Source organism: Nuphar pumila, chromosome 7 (assembly GCF_984573655.1).
Source record: "Nuphar pumila chromosome 7, dmNupPumi1.hap1.1, whole genome shotgun sequence".
NCBI lineage: Eukaryota > Viridiplantae > Streptophyta > Magnoliopsida > Nymphaeales > Nymphaeaceae > Nuphar > Nuphar pumila.
Genome location: NC_143255.1, coordinates 43,161,001 through 43,178,897, shown reverse-complemented (window position 1 = coordinate 43,178,897; position 17,897 = coordinate 43,161,001). Strand labels below are relative to the sequence as shown.

The 17,897-nt window shown below is 37.1% G+C and overlaps 1 protein-coding gene across 1 annotated transcript in view; it reads left to right on the top strand.

Moving 5' to 3' along the window:
• Nucleotides 1-16,565, top strand: part of LOC149832089 (L-serine--phosphatidylethanolamine / L-serine--phosphatidylcholine phosphatidyltransferase-like) — a 110,980-nt gene extending 94,415 nt beyond the window's left edge. The window contains exons 10-13 of the mRNA XM_090014320.1: nt 14,453-14,544; nt 15,742-15,995; nt 16,121-16,209; nt 16,298-16,565. Of these exons, the coding sequence (XP_089870446.1) occupies nt 14,453-14,544; nt 15,742-15,995; nt 16,121-16,209; nt 16,298-16,425 (563 nt within the window). The 3' untranslated portion in view covers nt 16,426-16,565. The remainder of the gene's footprint in view (nt 1-14,452; nt 14,545-15,741; nt 15,996-16,120; nt 16,210-16,297) is intronic.
• The last annotated feature ends 1,332 nt before the right edge of the window (nt 16,566-17,897 follow it).

Sequence of the window (17,897 nt, the reverse complement as noted above, 5' to 3'; positions counted from 1 at the left end):
GGTTCGAAGGTCCTTAAGACAAACAGAAGACGGAGTAAATTCCATGGATGAATTTGTTTCATCAACCAATTTAGAAACAGATAAAATGTTTTTCTCAATGGCAGGAGTGAGTAAGACATTTTTCAATGGTAGTGTAGATTGTGACAAAGAGAGAGATGCATTTCCAGTATGAGAAATAGGGTGGTGGGAACCATCTCCCGTGACAATAGTGCCAGTGCCAATATAAGGAACCATGTTGGAAAGTTTACCTGCATCAGAAGTAACATGTGCGGCTGCTCCAGAATCAATATACCAAACTCCATCATCATTCTGACGCAAATTCATGTTGTTAAATGCAGTCATCAGAATTTGTTGCACATCATGTGGCAACCCTGCACTCTGTCCCTGATCAGCACTCTGATGTGCTCGAAAATTTTCCTGCGGCTGCCCCTGAAACTGTCTAACATTCATCTGTCCAGCTCTTGGTCCTGGCCTCCCTGCCTTGTTGCGATTCTGTGGGTTGTGCCAACAATCTGCTTTCACATGGCCACGCTTGTTGCAATGGAAGCAAGTAGGGACACGGGTACCTCTAGTGGCAGGTGGAGCAGTAGGAGTAGGAAGGAGTCCTCCACGGCCCATATGAGCAGCAGGTGGACGAAATGAGGTAGACCCAGATGTAAACATGACAGGATGAGGATCATCAATAAGATGATCTTGAGTCAAACTAACTTCATACTGTAGGAGTTTGGCCTGTAAATCCTCAAAGCATGGAAGTGTAGAGGCAACCTATAATGCAGTGCAAAACATACGATATTGGGGCCCAAGGCTTCCCAATACCTGCTGAACAACATCTCTGTCAGAAACATGATATCCAATAGCGGCCAACTGATCAATGATAATTTTGATATCCCCTAGAAATTCAGTAATGGTCTTAGTTCCCTTTCGCATAGATTGGAACTGCCATTTCAGTTGAAGTGCACGTGATTCAGAAACCTGTGAATAAGAGTGAGCAAGATGTCTCCATAGTTCTGCAGCAGTAAAATGGTCAGAGATAGTTTGTAATATACGATCAGATAACGTGGCAGTCAAATAGGCAACCACAGATTGGTCCTTCTGAAACCAAACATCATACGCAGGATTTGGAATAGCAATGCAACTCACCTTCCCATCATTACCAGTTACCTCTTGCGTAATAGTCATAGGTGGGGCGGGTGATCCCCCATCCAGATGCCCGGAAAGACCATGACTTCGGATAAACGGCAGAATTTGGCGTTTCCAAAGTAAGTAGTTATCATGAGTTAATTTGTGAGAAACAAGTTGAGAAAGAAATCCGGGGCTGATTTTAGAATCCATAAGGAAGAAGATCAAAGATGAATCAAACAGCACGACAAAAATTCGTAGGTTGTACGGACAGAACCGTACGGACAGAAATTTTTGAGTTTTGGAAATCACGATTTTTTTTAGTTAATCGTGCAGAATGTACGATTTATCAACTATATTGCAAGAAATAGATAAGAAATCACAAGAAGTTTGAGAAAAGAGGCACTTTTGAGAAATGAGGGTTCCCAAATTTGGGGAAAACAGAAATTAGGGTTGATAAAATTGGGGATAACAGAATATGTAAGAAGGAAAAGATGCACGATATGAGGAAATGAAGAAACGACGTCGAAATATAGTGATTCAACGGAGAAACAACAGAAAAAAGATGAAAAAAAAAACACTTTCCTTGAGAACGCCCAAAAACGCACGTCAAGGTCCTTAGGGGCCTTCCAGATGATCGTGATTACCACGCCCTTGGCTCTGATACCATGTGAGAAATCAGATGTGGGAGTCACCTTACTATCGTAGCAAGAGATAGAGAGAGAGGTAAGAGGGAAGAGAGAAAAAAATGTTGGGCGTAATGTCTTCTTCCCTTTCCATTGATATTTATATGTTGTACGAGTGGTACAATACAGTACAACAGTACAATACAGTACAGTATGTTGTACAATACAGTACAATAGTACAATACAGTACAGTATGCTGTACAATACAGTACAGTAGTACAATACAGTACAGTATGCTGTACAATACAGTACAATACAGTACAGTATGTTGTACAAGTGGTACAATACAGTACAGAAATATATTCATTTACATATACATATTTAACATTCTCTCCCTCTCTCAATAATATTTTCACTCTTTTTTGCCTTTTGGCATTTCCCTTTTGTAGGTTTATGTGTTTGCACTTAAAGTGCTTGTGTATTCTTCTTGGTTCTTGTCCATTGTTAGAACTACAAGTGTTTTTCACTTGTTATTTGTATTTCCGCTTCTTTCATTACACTTTGGTCAGACAAGAAAAAAAAAACTAAAAGGAATATTGTTTTATGATGCTTGCACCATTCACCTTGGTGCTTGGTGTCGGGCTAGCTTCTAGGTATCCTAGGTGCTTGTTTAACTAGATAAGTAGTGTTTGAATTAAACAAAAAAATTTCAACCTGATGTGAACTTTAGAAGGTGGTTCGCTTCCTTCTTTGAAAAGGTTGATCAGAACGAGGCATTATTTGCTCAGATTAGTCTTGCATTTGATGTCATCTGCTGTTGCCAGAAATCATTGGGATTAATTGACATTTGACAAATACTTAAACCAAACCAAAAAGTGTAGACAAGTTGAATTTGATTGATGAAATTAGAAAACCTTTCTAGGATTCTTGAACCAATTGGTTGTCCTCAAACTGCTATCCATAATCTTCTGAAAACCAACAGTCAATATGGTAAATTTAGCTAGGTTATATTAAGGAAAATGTAACTGTTGTGTCTTCTAGGTTTTAAATATGTATAACAATTTATAAATAGCTACTCACAACATAAAAGAAACACAGTAAAGGCATGAATTTTCATGATAGGAATACAATGTAAAATTGTCTACGAAGAGACAATACGCATACAAGCATAAATACTTAAAAAAGAAGTGCACGAAGGCACTCTCACAACACTTGAACACAATACGCAAAAAGCGTATAAATAATAAACATGCAATAATGCATGTATTTCATAAAAAGGAGGCAAGTGCTTGAGACTCTCAAGCTTATTTTACGACAAGGGGGAACACCCCTATTTATACAAGAAAGAAGAGGTGCAAGAGGGGGCTCCCCAAAGGAGTCGTTGGGGAGCTCCCAACGGTCACAATTGTGACCGTTGGGGGCTCCCCAACGACTCTATTGGGGAGACCCCCAATGCACCTTTTTGAATATGCAAAAAGAAAAAAAATAAAATAAAAAGAATTACAAAAAATAAAAGGAAAAAAATACAGCATATTCCAAATGGAATATGCACAAAATGTAAAAAGACTGAAATACCCTTTTCGGGTAAAAAGAGAAAATGTATAAATATATATACTTATATATAGAGATACGTATACATATAACATATGTATACGTATCTCTATGTATATAAGTATATATATTTATACTTACAATAATGTTTTGAATATACATTTTAACACCCCCCCTTAAACTTACGCTGTGATAATCGCAAGTTTGTCAAGAAGGAAATGAAATTTAGGCGAACAAAGAGCTTTTGTGAAGAAGTCCGCAAGTTGATACTCAGACGTCACATATGGTAGATCAATGACCTTCTTCAAGTATTCTTCCCTGACATAATGGCAGTCCATCTCTATATGCTTTGTTCGCTCGTGAAAGGTGTGGTTTTTGGCAATATAGATTGCACTTTTATTGTCACAGCACAACTTTGTTGGTTCTCTGATAGGCACTCTCATATCTTCCAAAAGGCGTTGAATCCATACAATTTCCATGGTAGTGGATGTCATGGCTCTATATTCGGCTTCAGTGGATGACAAAGAGACCTTCTGTTGCTTTTTACATCGCCATGAAATCAAAGATTCACCTAAGAAAACACAAAAACCAGTGGTGGAGTGACGGTTACTAGGGTCACTTCCCCAATCTGAGTCACTATAAGCAAGTAATTTTAAATCAGAAGAAGAAGATAGAAATACTCTCTTATTTACTGTGCCCTTCAAGTATCTGATGATGCGAAGAACAGTACTCATATGAACGGTTGTGGGAGCGTGCTGAAACTGACCGGCGATGTGTATAGCATGTGACAAGTCAGGTCGAGTAATACTAAGATACATTAACGAACCTACCAACTGCCTGTAAGGGGTAGGATCAGTTAAGGGAACACCATCGTCAATTTTCATTTTTGCTCCCACAACTTCAAGAGTTTCGCATACTTTGTCATCAGAAATCTCAGATCTGTCAATAATCTCACAAGCAAGTTTAGACTGAGATAGAAAATAACCACGTTGGGAATAGGCAACCTCAATTCCAAGAAAATATGTCAGAAAACCCAAGTCTGACATCTCAAATTTTGAAGTCAAGACAGACTTAATACCCTTGACTCCTTGAACATCATCACCTGTAATTAACATATCATCAACAGAGAGCAATAATATGACAATCCCTGCCTTAGATTTTTTAGTAAATAGAGCAGTGTCAGTATAACATGAGGAGAAACCATTTTCCAACATTACACTGGTAAATCTGTCATACCAGGATTTGGGAGCCTGTTTCAAACCATAGAGAGCCTTTCGAAGACGAAGAACTTTATCTTTAGGAATCTTCATGCCTGGCGGGGCATCCATATACACTTTTTCGTTAAGATCACCATTTAAAAAAACATTTTTCACATCCATTTGAAAAATGTTTCAATTTTTAATAGATGCAATAGTAATGAGACATCTAACTGTAACCATTCGGGCTACAGGAGCAAAAGTTTCTTCATAATCAATTTCATACTCTTGCCCATACCCTTTAGCAACTAAGCGAGCTTTATACCTTTCCAGGGATCTGTCGCTTTTAGTTTTAACTTTAAAAACCCATCGACAACCTATAGTTTTCTTTCCTATGGGTAGAGTTTGGAAATCCCAAGTTTCAACCCTTTTGAGAGCACTAAGTTCATTTTGCATGGCTTCTTGCCATTCTATACATTTTTTAGCTTTTTCAAAATTCCTTGGCTCAAAATAAGAGTGAATGGCACTAAGACAAGCCCTATACCGGGGTGAAAAAGAATCAAAATAGACAAAACGAGTTGGCGGTCTCCTATTCCTCTCAGATCTTCGGTGATCGAGAGTAGGTACAAGCTCACTATATTGGTCAATGGCACTTCTAAAGGTGTCTTGGTTTCTATGGGAGTAGGTTATCGGATCACTTGAAATCTTGTTTTCTTGATCATTGAGAGGGTTATGTTCTTCAACATCATCATTTTACTCATCATCATCACTAGATATATCATCATTACTAGCCAATAAATCAAAAAGGAATGAGTAATCAAAATTTTCTTGTTGAGAAACATTTTTTTCAAATTCACTCTCATTTTCTAAAAACGTTACATTTCTAGAAACATATAACTTATCATCTCGAAGATCATAGCAACGAAACCCTTTTTGAGTTTCGGAATACCCAAGAAAGGCGCAGGGGATAGCTTTGGGAGAGAGCTTATCATTTTTATCCGTAAGTATAAAACATTTACACCCAAAAACACGTAACCTGTTATAATCAGGTTCAAGTTTATATAAGATCTCAAAAGGGGATATTTTTCCTAATATCCTAGATGGTAAGCGGTTTATTAGATAAACAGAAGCAAGGGCTGCTTTAGCCCAAAAGATCTTAGGAATGTTTTGAGAAATAAGCAAGGTCCTAGTGGTCTCAATGATGTGCCTATGTTTTCTTTCGGCCAATCTATTCTGTTGAGTGTTGAGGGGTTTTAGGACAAGACCTTTGGTGAATAATTCCGTGATCCTCAAGATATGTTTTAAATTGGTTGGAGATATATTCTCCGCCAGAATCACTTCTAAAAATCTTTATATTACTGTTGAATTGATTCTTGATCATTGAGTGGAAGGTTTTAAAACATGTAAAAACTTTATGTTTGTACTTTAGGAAATAGATTCATGAATACCAGGAGAAATCATCCACAAAAATAACATAGTAAAAAAAGCCTCCTTTTGAAACAACAGGTGCGGGTCCCCAAACATCGGAATGAACAATTTCGAAGGTTTTAGACGAGAACATAGTTTGCTCAAAAGGTAAACTTTGCATTTTTCTGAGAATACAATCATTACAGGAAAATGAACTTTTACATGGATCCTTTGCAAAATGTAAATAAGATAACTTGTTGACATTAGGATGACCAAGTCTTTTGTGCCATATGTTTATATCTTTGTTCCGGGCAACATTACAAAATGATTCTGGAACTTGGAGAGATTCCATATAGTATAAGTCTCCTTTTCTAAAGCCTTCCCCAATCAATTTCTCGGACCGGCGATCCTGTATTAAACATTTGTCACATGAAAATTTAATATCGCATCCATGGTCCGAGAGTTGAGAAACAGAGAGAAGGTTTAAGTTAAGTTTAGGTATAAATCTAATTTTTGGAATGGAAAAATCTTGAGTTTCAAAATTACCTATTCTTTTAATTTCAAGAGAGGTTCCATCCGCAGTGGAAACAAAGGATGAAGAAACATTTTTTGAAAAATCGGAAAGTGAAAACATGTTTGGGGACATATGAAAAGATGCACCTGAGTCCAAAAGCCAAGAGACTTTACTTGGAATGGAAGAGGTAGACACGCCGGCACCGGATATAGCTCCCTTGAGAAGAGGTTGAAGGGCTTCCACTATTTGATTCAACGAGAGTGACCCACTTGATGATGCCTCTTCCTTTTGTGGTACACCGGTGGTGGCTATAGCGAGAAGCCTCTTCCATTTGGGACATACGGGCTTGATATGCCCCGGTTCCTTACAAAAGTGACAAATAGTCTTGCTATAGTCCCTCTTTCCTCTTTGTCCACCATCTCCTCCTTGATTTTGGAATTTGAAATGAGGAGAACGATAGGTCTTTACATTATTTTCGGGTCTTGATACGGCATTGACCTCATTGTTTTCTTCATGATTACAAGGAACCATAAGAACACTTGGTCCTTGTTTACGTAGACTCATACGAGTCTCCTCACCACTTAATTTGGTGAGAACATCTTCAAGGGAGGGAGGAGTAAATGAGGATAGAAGTGATGACCTTATTTGCTCAAATTCCGGTTTTAACCTATTCAAAAAGTTGAAGAACCGATCTTCTTCAAGTTGCTTGTGGCGGAGTTCAATTGTCTCTCCACTCCATTTTGGTTCAAGCATGGAAAGCTCATCCCAAATGGAGGAGAGGTCGGCATAATATTCCCTAATGGACATTTCTCCTTGAGTAAGGGAGAGGGCCTTCTTTTGAATGTAATACTTATGGGATAGATCTCTTGATGTATACATTTTCTCGAGATAATGCCAAGCTTCCGATGCTTTCTTGAACTTGATAATGTTGGCATTAATCTTTGTTTCGACGGATGCGAAGAACCAAGAAAGAATCTTGAAGTTCTTCATTTCCCATTCGTCGTGCTTCTTGGAGTATTCTCCAAGAGCTTTGATCCTTTCCTCTCCCTCAAGAGTCTTGATTTCATTTCCGTCCATCACGGTTATTTTGGGTTCCGGTTCCGGAATTGTGCCTTGCACATAACCCCATAATCCTTTACCTTTTATGTGAGCCTCCATGTTCCCGGCCCAAATATGGTAGTTGGACCCATTCAACTTGAAGCCAAGAGCGAAATGAGACTCTTTTTCACCCATTAAGGAGTAAAGAAAAGGAGAAGGGGGCGTACCAACACAATGCTTCAACTTCTAGCTTGCACAAGATCCTTCTAAAATATTTGAGAAGCAAGATCCACCACTTCAACTTCTAAGAATCCAAAGGCACGGTTTTCGAGGCACTCGAAAAAAGAAGAATCCCACGATCCTTAATCACCAACCGAGCTTTGATACCATGTAAAATTGTCTACGAAGAGACAATACGCATACAAGCATAAATACTTAAAAAAGAAGTGCACGAAGGCACTCTCACAACACTTGAACACAATACGCAAAAAGCGTATAAATAATAAACATGCAATAATGCATGTATTTCATAAAAAGGAGGCAAGTGCTTGAGACTCTCAAGCTTATTTTACGACAAGGGGGAACACCCCTATTTATACAAGAAAGAAGAGGTGCAAGAGGGGGCTCCCCAAAGGAGTCGTTGGGGAGCTCCCAACGGTCACAATTGTGACCGTTGGGGGCTCCCCAACGACTCTATTGGGGAGACCCCCAATGCACCTTTTTGAATATGCAAAAAGAAAAAAAATAAAATAAAAAGAATTACAAAAAATAAAAGGAAAAAAATACAGCATATTCCAAATGGAATATGCACAAAATGTAAAAAGACTGAAATACCCTTTTCGGGTAAAAAGCGAAAATGTATAAATATATATACTTATATATAGAGATATGTATACGTATCTCTATGTATATAAGTATATATATTTATACTTACAATAATGTTTTGAGTATACATTTTAACATACAACACTAGCAAGGAGCATGGTGGTTATGTTATGAGTTCTTGAAGCAAATTTCACCAGTCCATGTGACATCCTTGTTACTAGATCAGCTGAAAACTAAATGGTAACATGTTTAGGTGGAAATTCTGTACAAGAACTTATTATCGTTTTTTTTAAAGATAATGATAGTATAGTACAGATAATGTGAAATACATGTAACTAATTGCATCATAGAAGCTCTTTTGAGGCAATTAATAGAAACATCTGTTAAAAATGAAAATACATGTAATCCATATATATATATATATAATGTCTAATATACCCAATAGGGGTGTTTTAGTCATTTCACAAGTACCCGATAGGGGTACTTGTTATTTTCCCTTTCTTTTGTATTTATTTTTGCACTTTATTTTCTTCTTTTTTATTTTTGTTTTTTACCCACATAAGGGGCCCCATCATGGAGTCGATGGGGCCCCCAACGGTCACATTTGTGACCGTTGGGGGCTCCCAACGACTCCATGGGGAGCCCCCTATGTGGCTCTTCTTTTGAGGCCATAAGGGCTCCCTCACTCTCCTTTTTTTTGTATATATAGGGGTGAACCCCTCTTGTATTCTTTACTCTTGAGAGCTCTCTCTCTTTTCAATAAGCGACATTTATATTTTTATGTTGTGTTGTCCCTTTGTGGATTTGGGTGTCATTCCTTTTGTTTGTCCATTGGTGGACATTGTAAGTGCTTATCGCACTCTTTGTTTTTTCTGCATATCTCATTACATGGTATCAGAGCCTTGTGTATGCTCTTGATTCTTAATATAGCTAGTTAAGTAGTTATATATTGTTTTTCTTTTTATATCTCTCTTTGTTTGTCTTCTTGTGAGAGATTAAATGGAAGGGGAACAAAAGATTTATCTCTCCTTCAAGCTTAATGGCTCCAACTATATGATGTGGGCCGCTGCCATAGAGAACAACCTCAAAGGTAAAAAAGCTTTGGGGATACGTTATGGGCACCATTCCAGAACCACAGCTCCAACTCACCAAGATGGATGGTGATCAAGAAAAAACTCTTGAAGGAAATGCCTGCATGAAGGTCATTGAAGATCACCAATCTAAAGTGGAAGATTGGGAAAGTAAGTATGCGAAGATTCTTGCTTGGTTCATGAACAATGTGGAGCTCAAAATTTGCGCCAACATTGCTAAATTTCGGATGGCTAATGAAGCATGGTTCTTTATGAAATGTATGTTTACTCAAAAAGACCTTGCTCGTCAATTCTTCCTCCAAGAAAAAATTTGGACTATCAAGCAAGGAGAAATGAGTGTAAGGGATTACTTTAGCACTCTTGGACCCTTATGGGATGAGCTATCTTTACTAGAACCAAAGTGGGTTTCTAGTGTAGATATGGAACTAAGAAGAGAGCAAATGAAAAAAGAACACTTTTTCCAATTTCTACATGGGCTTAGACCCGAATATGAACAAGGTAGATCTTCTCTTCTTCATAGATCTAAGCCTCTTCCCTTGGAAGATGCCATAGCCGAAATATGCCAAGAAGAAACTCGTCTTGGCATGATTAAAGGAGGAGATGATGTTTTGGTCGTATCTAAACCCGACAATCATGTGAAAGCCTATAAGCCTCCACACTTTGGGAGGCAAAATAATTATAATGGCAACTATAGAAAAGCCATTTGCCATCATTGCCAAAAACTGGGTCATATAAGACCTAATTGCCCTAAGTTGAATGAAACACCTAAGAATAAGGTTGCCTCCATTGAAGAAGCTACTCAAAAGAAGGAGAAAACTATCAAAGGGAAGAAGCCTTTTTCTCTTGTTCAACTATTGGAAGCACTACAAACTCTACTCAAGTTACCATCAACCTCGGGTGCCGTCATAGCTTATTCCTCTCCTCTAGGTATGTTCTCTTGGATCCTTGATTCTGGAGCTTCCTTTCATATGACCCCTCTTGAAAATGGGCTTTCCGATTTGTGTAATAACTCTAAAAACTCCTATGTTTCAACTGTCGATGGTACATCTTTACAAGTAAAAAGTTTTGGAACTTTAAAATTTTCCAAAGATTTCTTTGTGCCAAACGTGAGAGTAGTACCTCAACTTAATTTAAATCTCCTCTCTGTTGCTCAAATATGTGATCATGGATGTGAAATCTCTTTCTCAACTAAGGATTGGTCTATACAGGATCTTCGGTCCGGGAAGCAGATTGGGCAAGGCCATAGGAGGGGAGATCTCTATTACATGAGCAACTTGAAACTTTCCACTAACTTTTTTTGTAACCATGTCCAAGATAAAAATATTGAAATTTGGCATCAAAGACTTAGACATCCAAGTTTCTCAAAAATGTACTCATTTCCATTTGGAAAGAAATTTTGTAATGAGAAACATTTTGTTTGCAAGAATTGTATTTTTGGTAAAATGAAATTCACTCCTTTTCCAAATCGAACTTTTGTGTCCAAAAGGCCTTTTGAGTTAGTCTATTCGGACGTTTGGGGCCCTTCTCCGGTCATGTCTAAAGGAGGATACTCCTATTACGTTACTTTTATTGATGACTACACTAGGTATGTGTAGATCTACTTTCTCAATTTAAAATCCGAAGTCTTTGACTTCTTCAAAAAAATTTCACATGATAGTCAAAAATCAATTTTCAAGTAATATCTCTACTCTTAGATCCGATTTGGGTGGAGAATATTTATCAAATGAATTTCAAAATTACTTAGAAATAAATAAAATTTGTCATCAAAGATCGTGTCCTAGGACTCCTCAACAAAATGGTTTAGCCGAAAGAAAGCATAGACACATCATGAAAACCACTAGGACACTCCTTATTTCCAAGGAAATTCCAAAGAGTTTTTGGGCCGAAACCGCCTTAACCTCAACTTACTTGATAAATAGAATGATATCTTCATCCTTACAAAATATATATCCATATGAAAAACTATTTGAAAGAACACCCAATTTCAATAGATTAAGAATTTTTGGGTGTAAATGTTTTGTCCTTACACATAAAAGAGACAAATTATCTCCTAAAGCTATTGAATGTGTTTTCTTAGGATATGGAGAAAATCAAAAGGATTTTAGATGTTTTGACCCTAAAAATAACAAACTCTATGTATCCAAAGATGTAACCTTTTTAGAAAACGAAAATGGTTTTGTGAAAACTAAAGATATTGACGAAAGCGAATATGCTTTCTTATTTGATCTTCTCTCAAGAAGAGGAAATCTCTAATGAGTTGTTGAATGACCTAGAGGATATTCCTCTTAACAATGTTGAAAATGAAAGTGATAGACCAATCCAAACCTATGTTAGGCGTGGTCAACAAGCTCAAATGAGTGCCTTAGAAAAATACTCTCAAGATTCTAACATAGAAGAAACCTCTTTAAGGAGATCCGGCCGAATCTCCAATCTTTCTAATAGGTTTGTTTTTTATGAGTCTCTAACTCCAAGGTATAGAGCGTGTCTAATTGCGTTACACTCATTTTATGAACCTTCACATTATAATGAAGCAAAAAACATTCCCCAATGGGTTGAAGCCATGAACTTAGAGCTTAGTGCCCTTGAAAAGGCAAAAACTTGGGAAATAACTTCATACCCACTGGAAAGAGATCGATTAGATGGGTCTTTAAAATTAAAACTAAAAGTGATGGTTCATTAGAACGCTATAAAGCCCGATTAGTAGCAAAAGGATACGCTCAAGAATACGGTAGACTATGAAGAAACTTTCGCACCCGTAGCTAGGATGACTAGTGTTAGGACTCTTATCGTCGTTGCGTCAGTTAGAAAATGACCTATCTATCAACTAGATGTTAAGAATGCATTCCTAAATGGTGAATTAAATGAAGAGGTTTACATGGATCCTTCCACCTGGAGTATGTATTGGTAAAAATAAAGTTCTCAAACTTAAAAAGGCATTATATGGTTTGAAACAAGCCCCAAAGGCTTGGCATGATAGATTTACTAATGTAATGACAAGTTTGAATTTTCGTTCATGCTATACTGACACTGCTTTGTTTGTGAAAAATGCAAGGTCTTCAGTAGTTATTCTACTACTTTATGTTGATGATATGATCATCACTGGAAGTGATGAGCAAGAAATTAATTATATTAAGAAAGTTTTAAAAGAAAATTTTGACATGTCTGACCTTGGTTTTTAAGATATTTTTTAGGAATTGAAGTAGCGTACTCTCCTCGAGGGTACATTCTCTCTCAGATGAAACTTGCCGCTGACATTTGTTCCAAGTCTGGTATCTCTGATGATAAGAAGACATAAACCCCTGAAGTCATCAATGCAAAGTTAAGGTTGGAAGATGAAACACTTCTCGAGGTTCCTACTCCCTACCGTCAACTTGTTGGGTCTCTAACCTACTTATCCATCACTCGGCCAAACATAGCTCATGTCATCCACTTTGTCAGTCAGTTTCAATATGCACCTACAACCGTGCACATGAGTGCAGTCTTAAGGATCGTCAGATACATCAAAAACACCATACCTAAGGGGTTTTTTTTTCTCCTCTTCATCACTTGATTTAATTGCTTATACTGATGCTGATTGGGGAGGAAATCCCAATGACAGAGTCTCAACTACGGGGTTTTGTGTTTTCTTAGGTGACTCTATGATTTCTTGGAGATGCAAGAAGCAGCACAAAGTATCTTTGTCATCAACAGAAGCGGAATATCGTTCTATGACCACTACAATCATGGAGCTTGTATGGCTAAGAAGTCTCCTCAGTGATATGGGCATTGTCATCTCTAATCCTTCGAAGATGTGTTGTGACAACAAAAGCGCAATTTCTATTGCAAGCAATCATACCTTCCATGAGCGTACTAAGCACATCGAGATAGACTGTCATTACGTACGTGATGAATACTTAAGAGAAACCATAGCACTATCTTACATCACATCCGAGTACCAGTTGACGGACTTCTTCACTAAAGCCCTTGTCGCTCCTCGTTTTTTGTTTCTCCTTAACAAGCTTTCGGTTATATCCCCGTAAGGCTTGAGGGAGGGTATTAAAATACATGTAATCCATATATATATATATATTGTCTAATATACCCTATAGGGGTATTTTAGTCATTTCACAAGTACCCGATAGGGGTACTTGTTATTTTCCCTTTCTTTTGTATTTATTTTTGCACTTTATTTTCTTCTTTTTTATTTTTGTTTTTTTACCCACATAAGGGGCCCCACCATGGAGTCGATGGGGCCCCCAACGGTCACATTTGTGACCGTTGGGGGCTCCCAACGACTCCATGGGGAGCCCCCTATGTGGCTCTTCTTTTGAGGCCATAAGGCCCCCCTCACTCTCCTTTTTTGTGTATATATAGGGGTGAACCCCTCTTGTATTCTTTACTCTTGAGAGCTCTCTCTCTTTTCAATAAGAGACATTTATATTTTTATGTTGTGTTGTCCCTTTGTGGATTTGGGTGTCATCCCTTTTGTTTGTCCATTGGTGGACATTGTAAGTGCTTATCGCACTCTTTGTTTTTTCTGTATATCTCATTACAACATCATGTTGGATATGTAGATTCTTATGATTTTTTCACTTATGCATTTCTTAGTAACATTTTCTTTTCCAAGATGAAAGTCTGAGTTTCCTTTATGATGTTCTTTGTCATATTAAATTAAAGTACGTTGAATATGAAAAGATTTCTGTAATTATTTTTTTAAAATTATTGGGTTTTTTTTATTTCAAACACACACATATCGAATATGTTAACATTCTTCTTTGTGAAACCCATCATTACTGCAAGGGACTTTAGGTGGCACACAATTACAAGTTTAATAATGTGAAAAATCAAATCATTACTATGCAATTATCTAGCTATGCTGTACTTTTTTGTACATGGCTGTTTACTGATTACATTTGCTTACTACTAATTTATAGTTTCAGTATGCTGTTCTTTTCCAGTGTTTGTTGCTCAAGCTATTCATTCTAAAAATTCTTGGTTACATCTTGAAAATCATGAAATGTTTTTTCATTTTTTGAGTTCATTCCAGTTATTTTGTCTACTAACGTAAATTTACCTTTGATAGCTCACTTTTATGTCTCTATCTAGGTATTTGGGCTGGAATGCGCACTGTCCGGTACTTTGATGGAAAAACTTATGAATGGGTGGGGCTAAGTCGACAACCTAACATCATTGGGAAAGTATGCTAACTTTTTATTTTTGGAAAGCTTTTTTATATTTGATTTCTTTTTCCTATTGGTGCAAAAGTCAAAAAACTCTCTCTTTGGAGAAGTCTTAATACTGCACATTCTGTGAATGAAAGGATCTGAACCAGTTATTTGTTGAAGCTTTTTTGTTATTCTGGATCATATAACAAGAGGATTATGAATCTTTGGCATACCCTTTTAGTCAAATCAGTCAAATAAACCTAAATTTGGAAAACTGTAATGAAACTCTAGACTTGACAAAATTTCTTCAGGGCAACCATGTATCTGAGTAATCAAAGTGCATCTTGGTAACACGTGAAAGTGATATATGACATACGATGAAACACGAAACATAATTATAAAGTTTTCATGTTTTTATCCATATTTTTTTTCTTTCATATTCTTGCTGCTCTTTTTCCTTTTTTTGTTCAATTCCCTTTGCATGTACCACCTTGGTCTTTTTGGGTGAATCATGGGTGGATGATTGTTAATCTCATATTTCTTACTAATTATAATAATGTTGTAAACTTCTGGATGAATTATCTTGGCATCCAATATGAAGGATCTTATACATTGTTGCCAAACAAAGCACTTCAAACTTTTGAAAAACATAGAAACACAGAATCTAGTCTAAAGTAAATCCAGGTAAAAACTTTAAGACTAATGACATTTAAAATCAATAATGGAATAGATTTAAGTAGGAAAGCGAAGTTAGTATACCCTTACACTTATGCAGCCATGTCTTCAACTTTACTGTATCGTATTTTCTATAATATCATGGCAGTGCATCAATGTCATCACATACACACAGACATGCATGCCCATGCCTATAGGCATGCACACACATTTGTGCTTTTCGTTGGTTTCAGTAACATACAATCGTCCAACTTGGTTCTAAATTTTTACATACAATGCCTGTTACATATTCTTTCTACATTTAGATGGTGTTAATTGTATTATTTTTCATTGTACTATGCTCTCAATGTTATTTCCCTTTCCCATGCCCATAGGCATGCACACACATTTGTGCTTTTCGTTGGGTTAAGTAACATACAATTGTCCAACTTGGTTCTAAATTTTTACATACACTGCCTGTTACATATGATTCTTTCTACATTCAGATGGTGTTAATAGTATTATTTGTCATTGTACTATGCTCTCAATGTTGTTTCCCTTTTGCATGAATTTAAGGTGAAAAGAACATTGGGCCAATTTACCCCTGCACAATGGGATAAGGATGAGTGGCACCCGCTTCTTGGTCCTTGGAGGTTCATACAAGTGTTCACGTTATGCATTGTTTTTTTGACTGTGGAGCTCAACACTTTCTTCTTGAAATTCTGTCTCTGGGTTCCTCCTCGAAACCCGGTGATTATTTATAGATTGATCCTTTGGTGGCTGATCGCACTCCCAACTATCCGCGAGTATAACTCATACTTGCAAGACAGGTTCTCTCTCTCTCTCTCTCTCTCTCTCTCTCTCTCTCTCTCTCTCTCTCTCTCTCTCTCTCTCTCTCTCAAACACACACAGGCACACACCTGGAGTCTTACTGTTTCCTATTTTTCCTTTACAGGAACACTGTTAAAAAATTGGGAGCATTTTGCTGGCTTTCACTGGCCATCTGCATTGTGGAGCTTCTTATCTGTATCAAGTTTGGCCATGGTATTACACTTGTCCCTATTGTGTTTTTTTCCCGACATAGTATTTATTTATTTATTTACTCTTTGATTGGATACATCATGTTTCACAGGACTATATCCCAACCCAATGCCTTCATGGTTAATAGTTTTCTGGGGCTCATTTGGTTTTACAATTATTCTGTTCCTTGCTATATGGACATGGCAACTCCACCGTAGCTTGAGGAAGAAAATGCTGTGATGGCAACCAATATTTTTGCCTATTCTTTCACTCTTTAATGGAAAATCTTGTACATATTTATTATATTAATGTGTTGTATATTTTTTTTTCACGTTTCTTGGAGTGAATGTTATGACCTTCTAATTCTAAGAATAATATTTTTTTTCATATTGCGCTCACTCTGTGCTGTACTTGTGGTTAAATTTAAAAGATCACCTTAGTTTGATTAAATGGCCGTATTGACATTCTAGCTGATATTGTTATCCATGTACATAACTGATACACATGGAGAGAGGGTTTTTCTGCTAGCCAAATGCCTCCAACGTGTCCCGTTTAAGTATAATTATGTATTCCATTCATGGCCAAGGTAGATATGAAAATTCCAAACTATTAGTGTGGTCCTCCATCTGAATGGGATGCCAGTGGCGTCGCAAGTTGGACTAGCCGTTGGTCAATTAAAAATAAAATGGTTAGAGAGATGATATAGATGCCTACCTTGTGAAATTAAAATTCCTTAGGGCTTGTTTAATCCCCTGTGCCAGTTGGACTTCGGATTGAAATCTCTTGGGAACAAGGGCTGAATCAATCATTGGATGCTGAACATTTTTTGTTATGGATTTTTGTTAATTTTAAGATCCAATCCAAGCTTTTAGATTTTAAAATTTTTTTTTATGTTATGATATTTGGATCCAATTCCAGATCCATATTTGGGGCAAAATTTCATGATTTTAGACATCCGTTCATAATTGGATCTATATCCGATACCAATTATAACATCATGATATCAAAAAAATGTTTTTTTTATGTTATGGTATTTGGATCAAATTTGAGATCTATATTCAAGGCAAAAAATCATGATTTTAGACATAAGTTCCTAATTGAATTCATATCGGAGGCAAAAATTCATTATAAACTTAAAATATATAAAATGATGGGCAGATCGGGTTATATGATTCAAAATGAAGTAATTTAATCCATTATTCATGTTTGTCCAAGTTGTCCGCACATTATGGATATTTGGAACATAACATCCGTGTGTGGTTGAAATAAACGTTGGACTTTGTATTGTTATGGAATGAACAAAAGCATGTTCTGTCCATTTTGTTTGTTCATTTCGTTCAATCCTGAACAAGCCACCAAACAAGCCCTTATGGAACTACATGCTTAGGATGGAAACAAATAGCTAAACTTACAATACTCATGGTAAGATTAGTAAAAATTATGTTAAAGCAATTACGACCACTTTAATTCATATGGAACGTACACCCACCCAGGTTGCCCGAGTGGCAACGGCTATGGGGAAGTGCTGACCCCTTCTTCCTAGGATAGACTCTCACTAGGTGTGTGGGTGCCTTTAACTGGTGGGGTCCGTAAGGGCTTGGGTGTCTGTTACCCCACCCGGGGTTTACCTTGCAGAGAGGCCAGCCCATAGTATTCCTGAATGACAAAAGAGTTGTTGAACGCCAAAATAACAATGACAAATGGCTAAAACA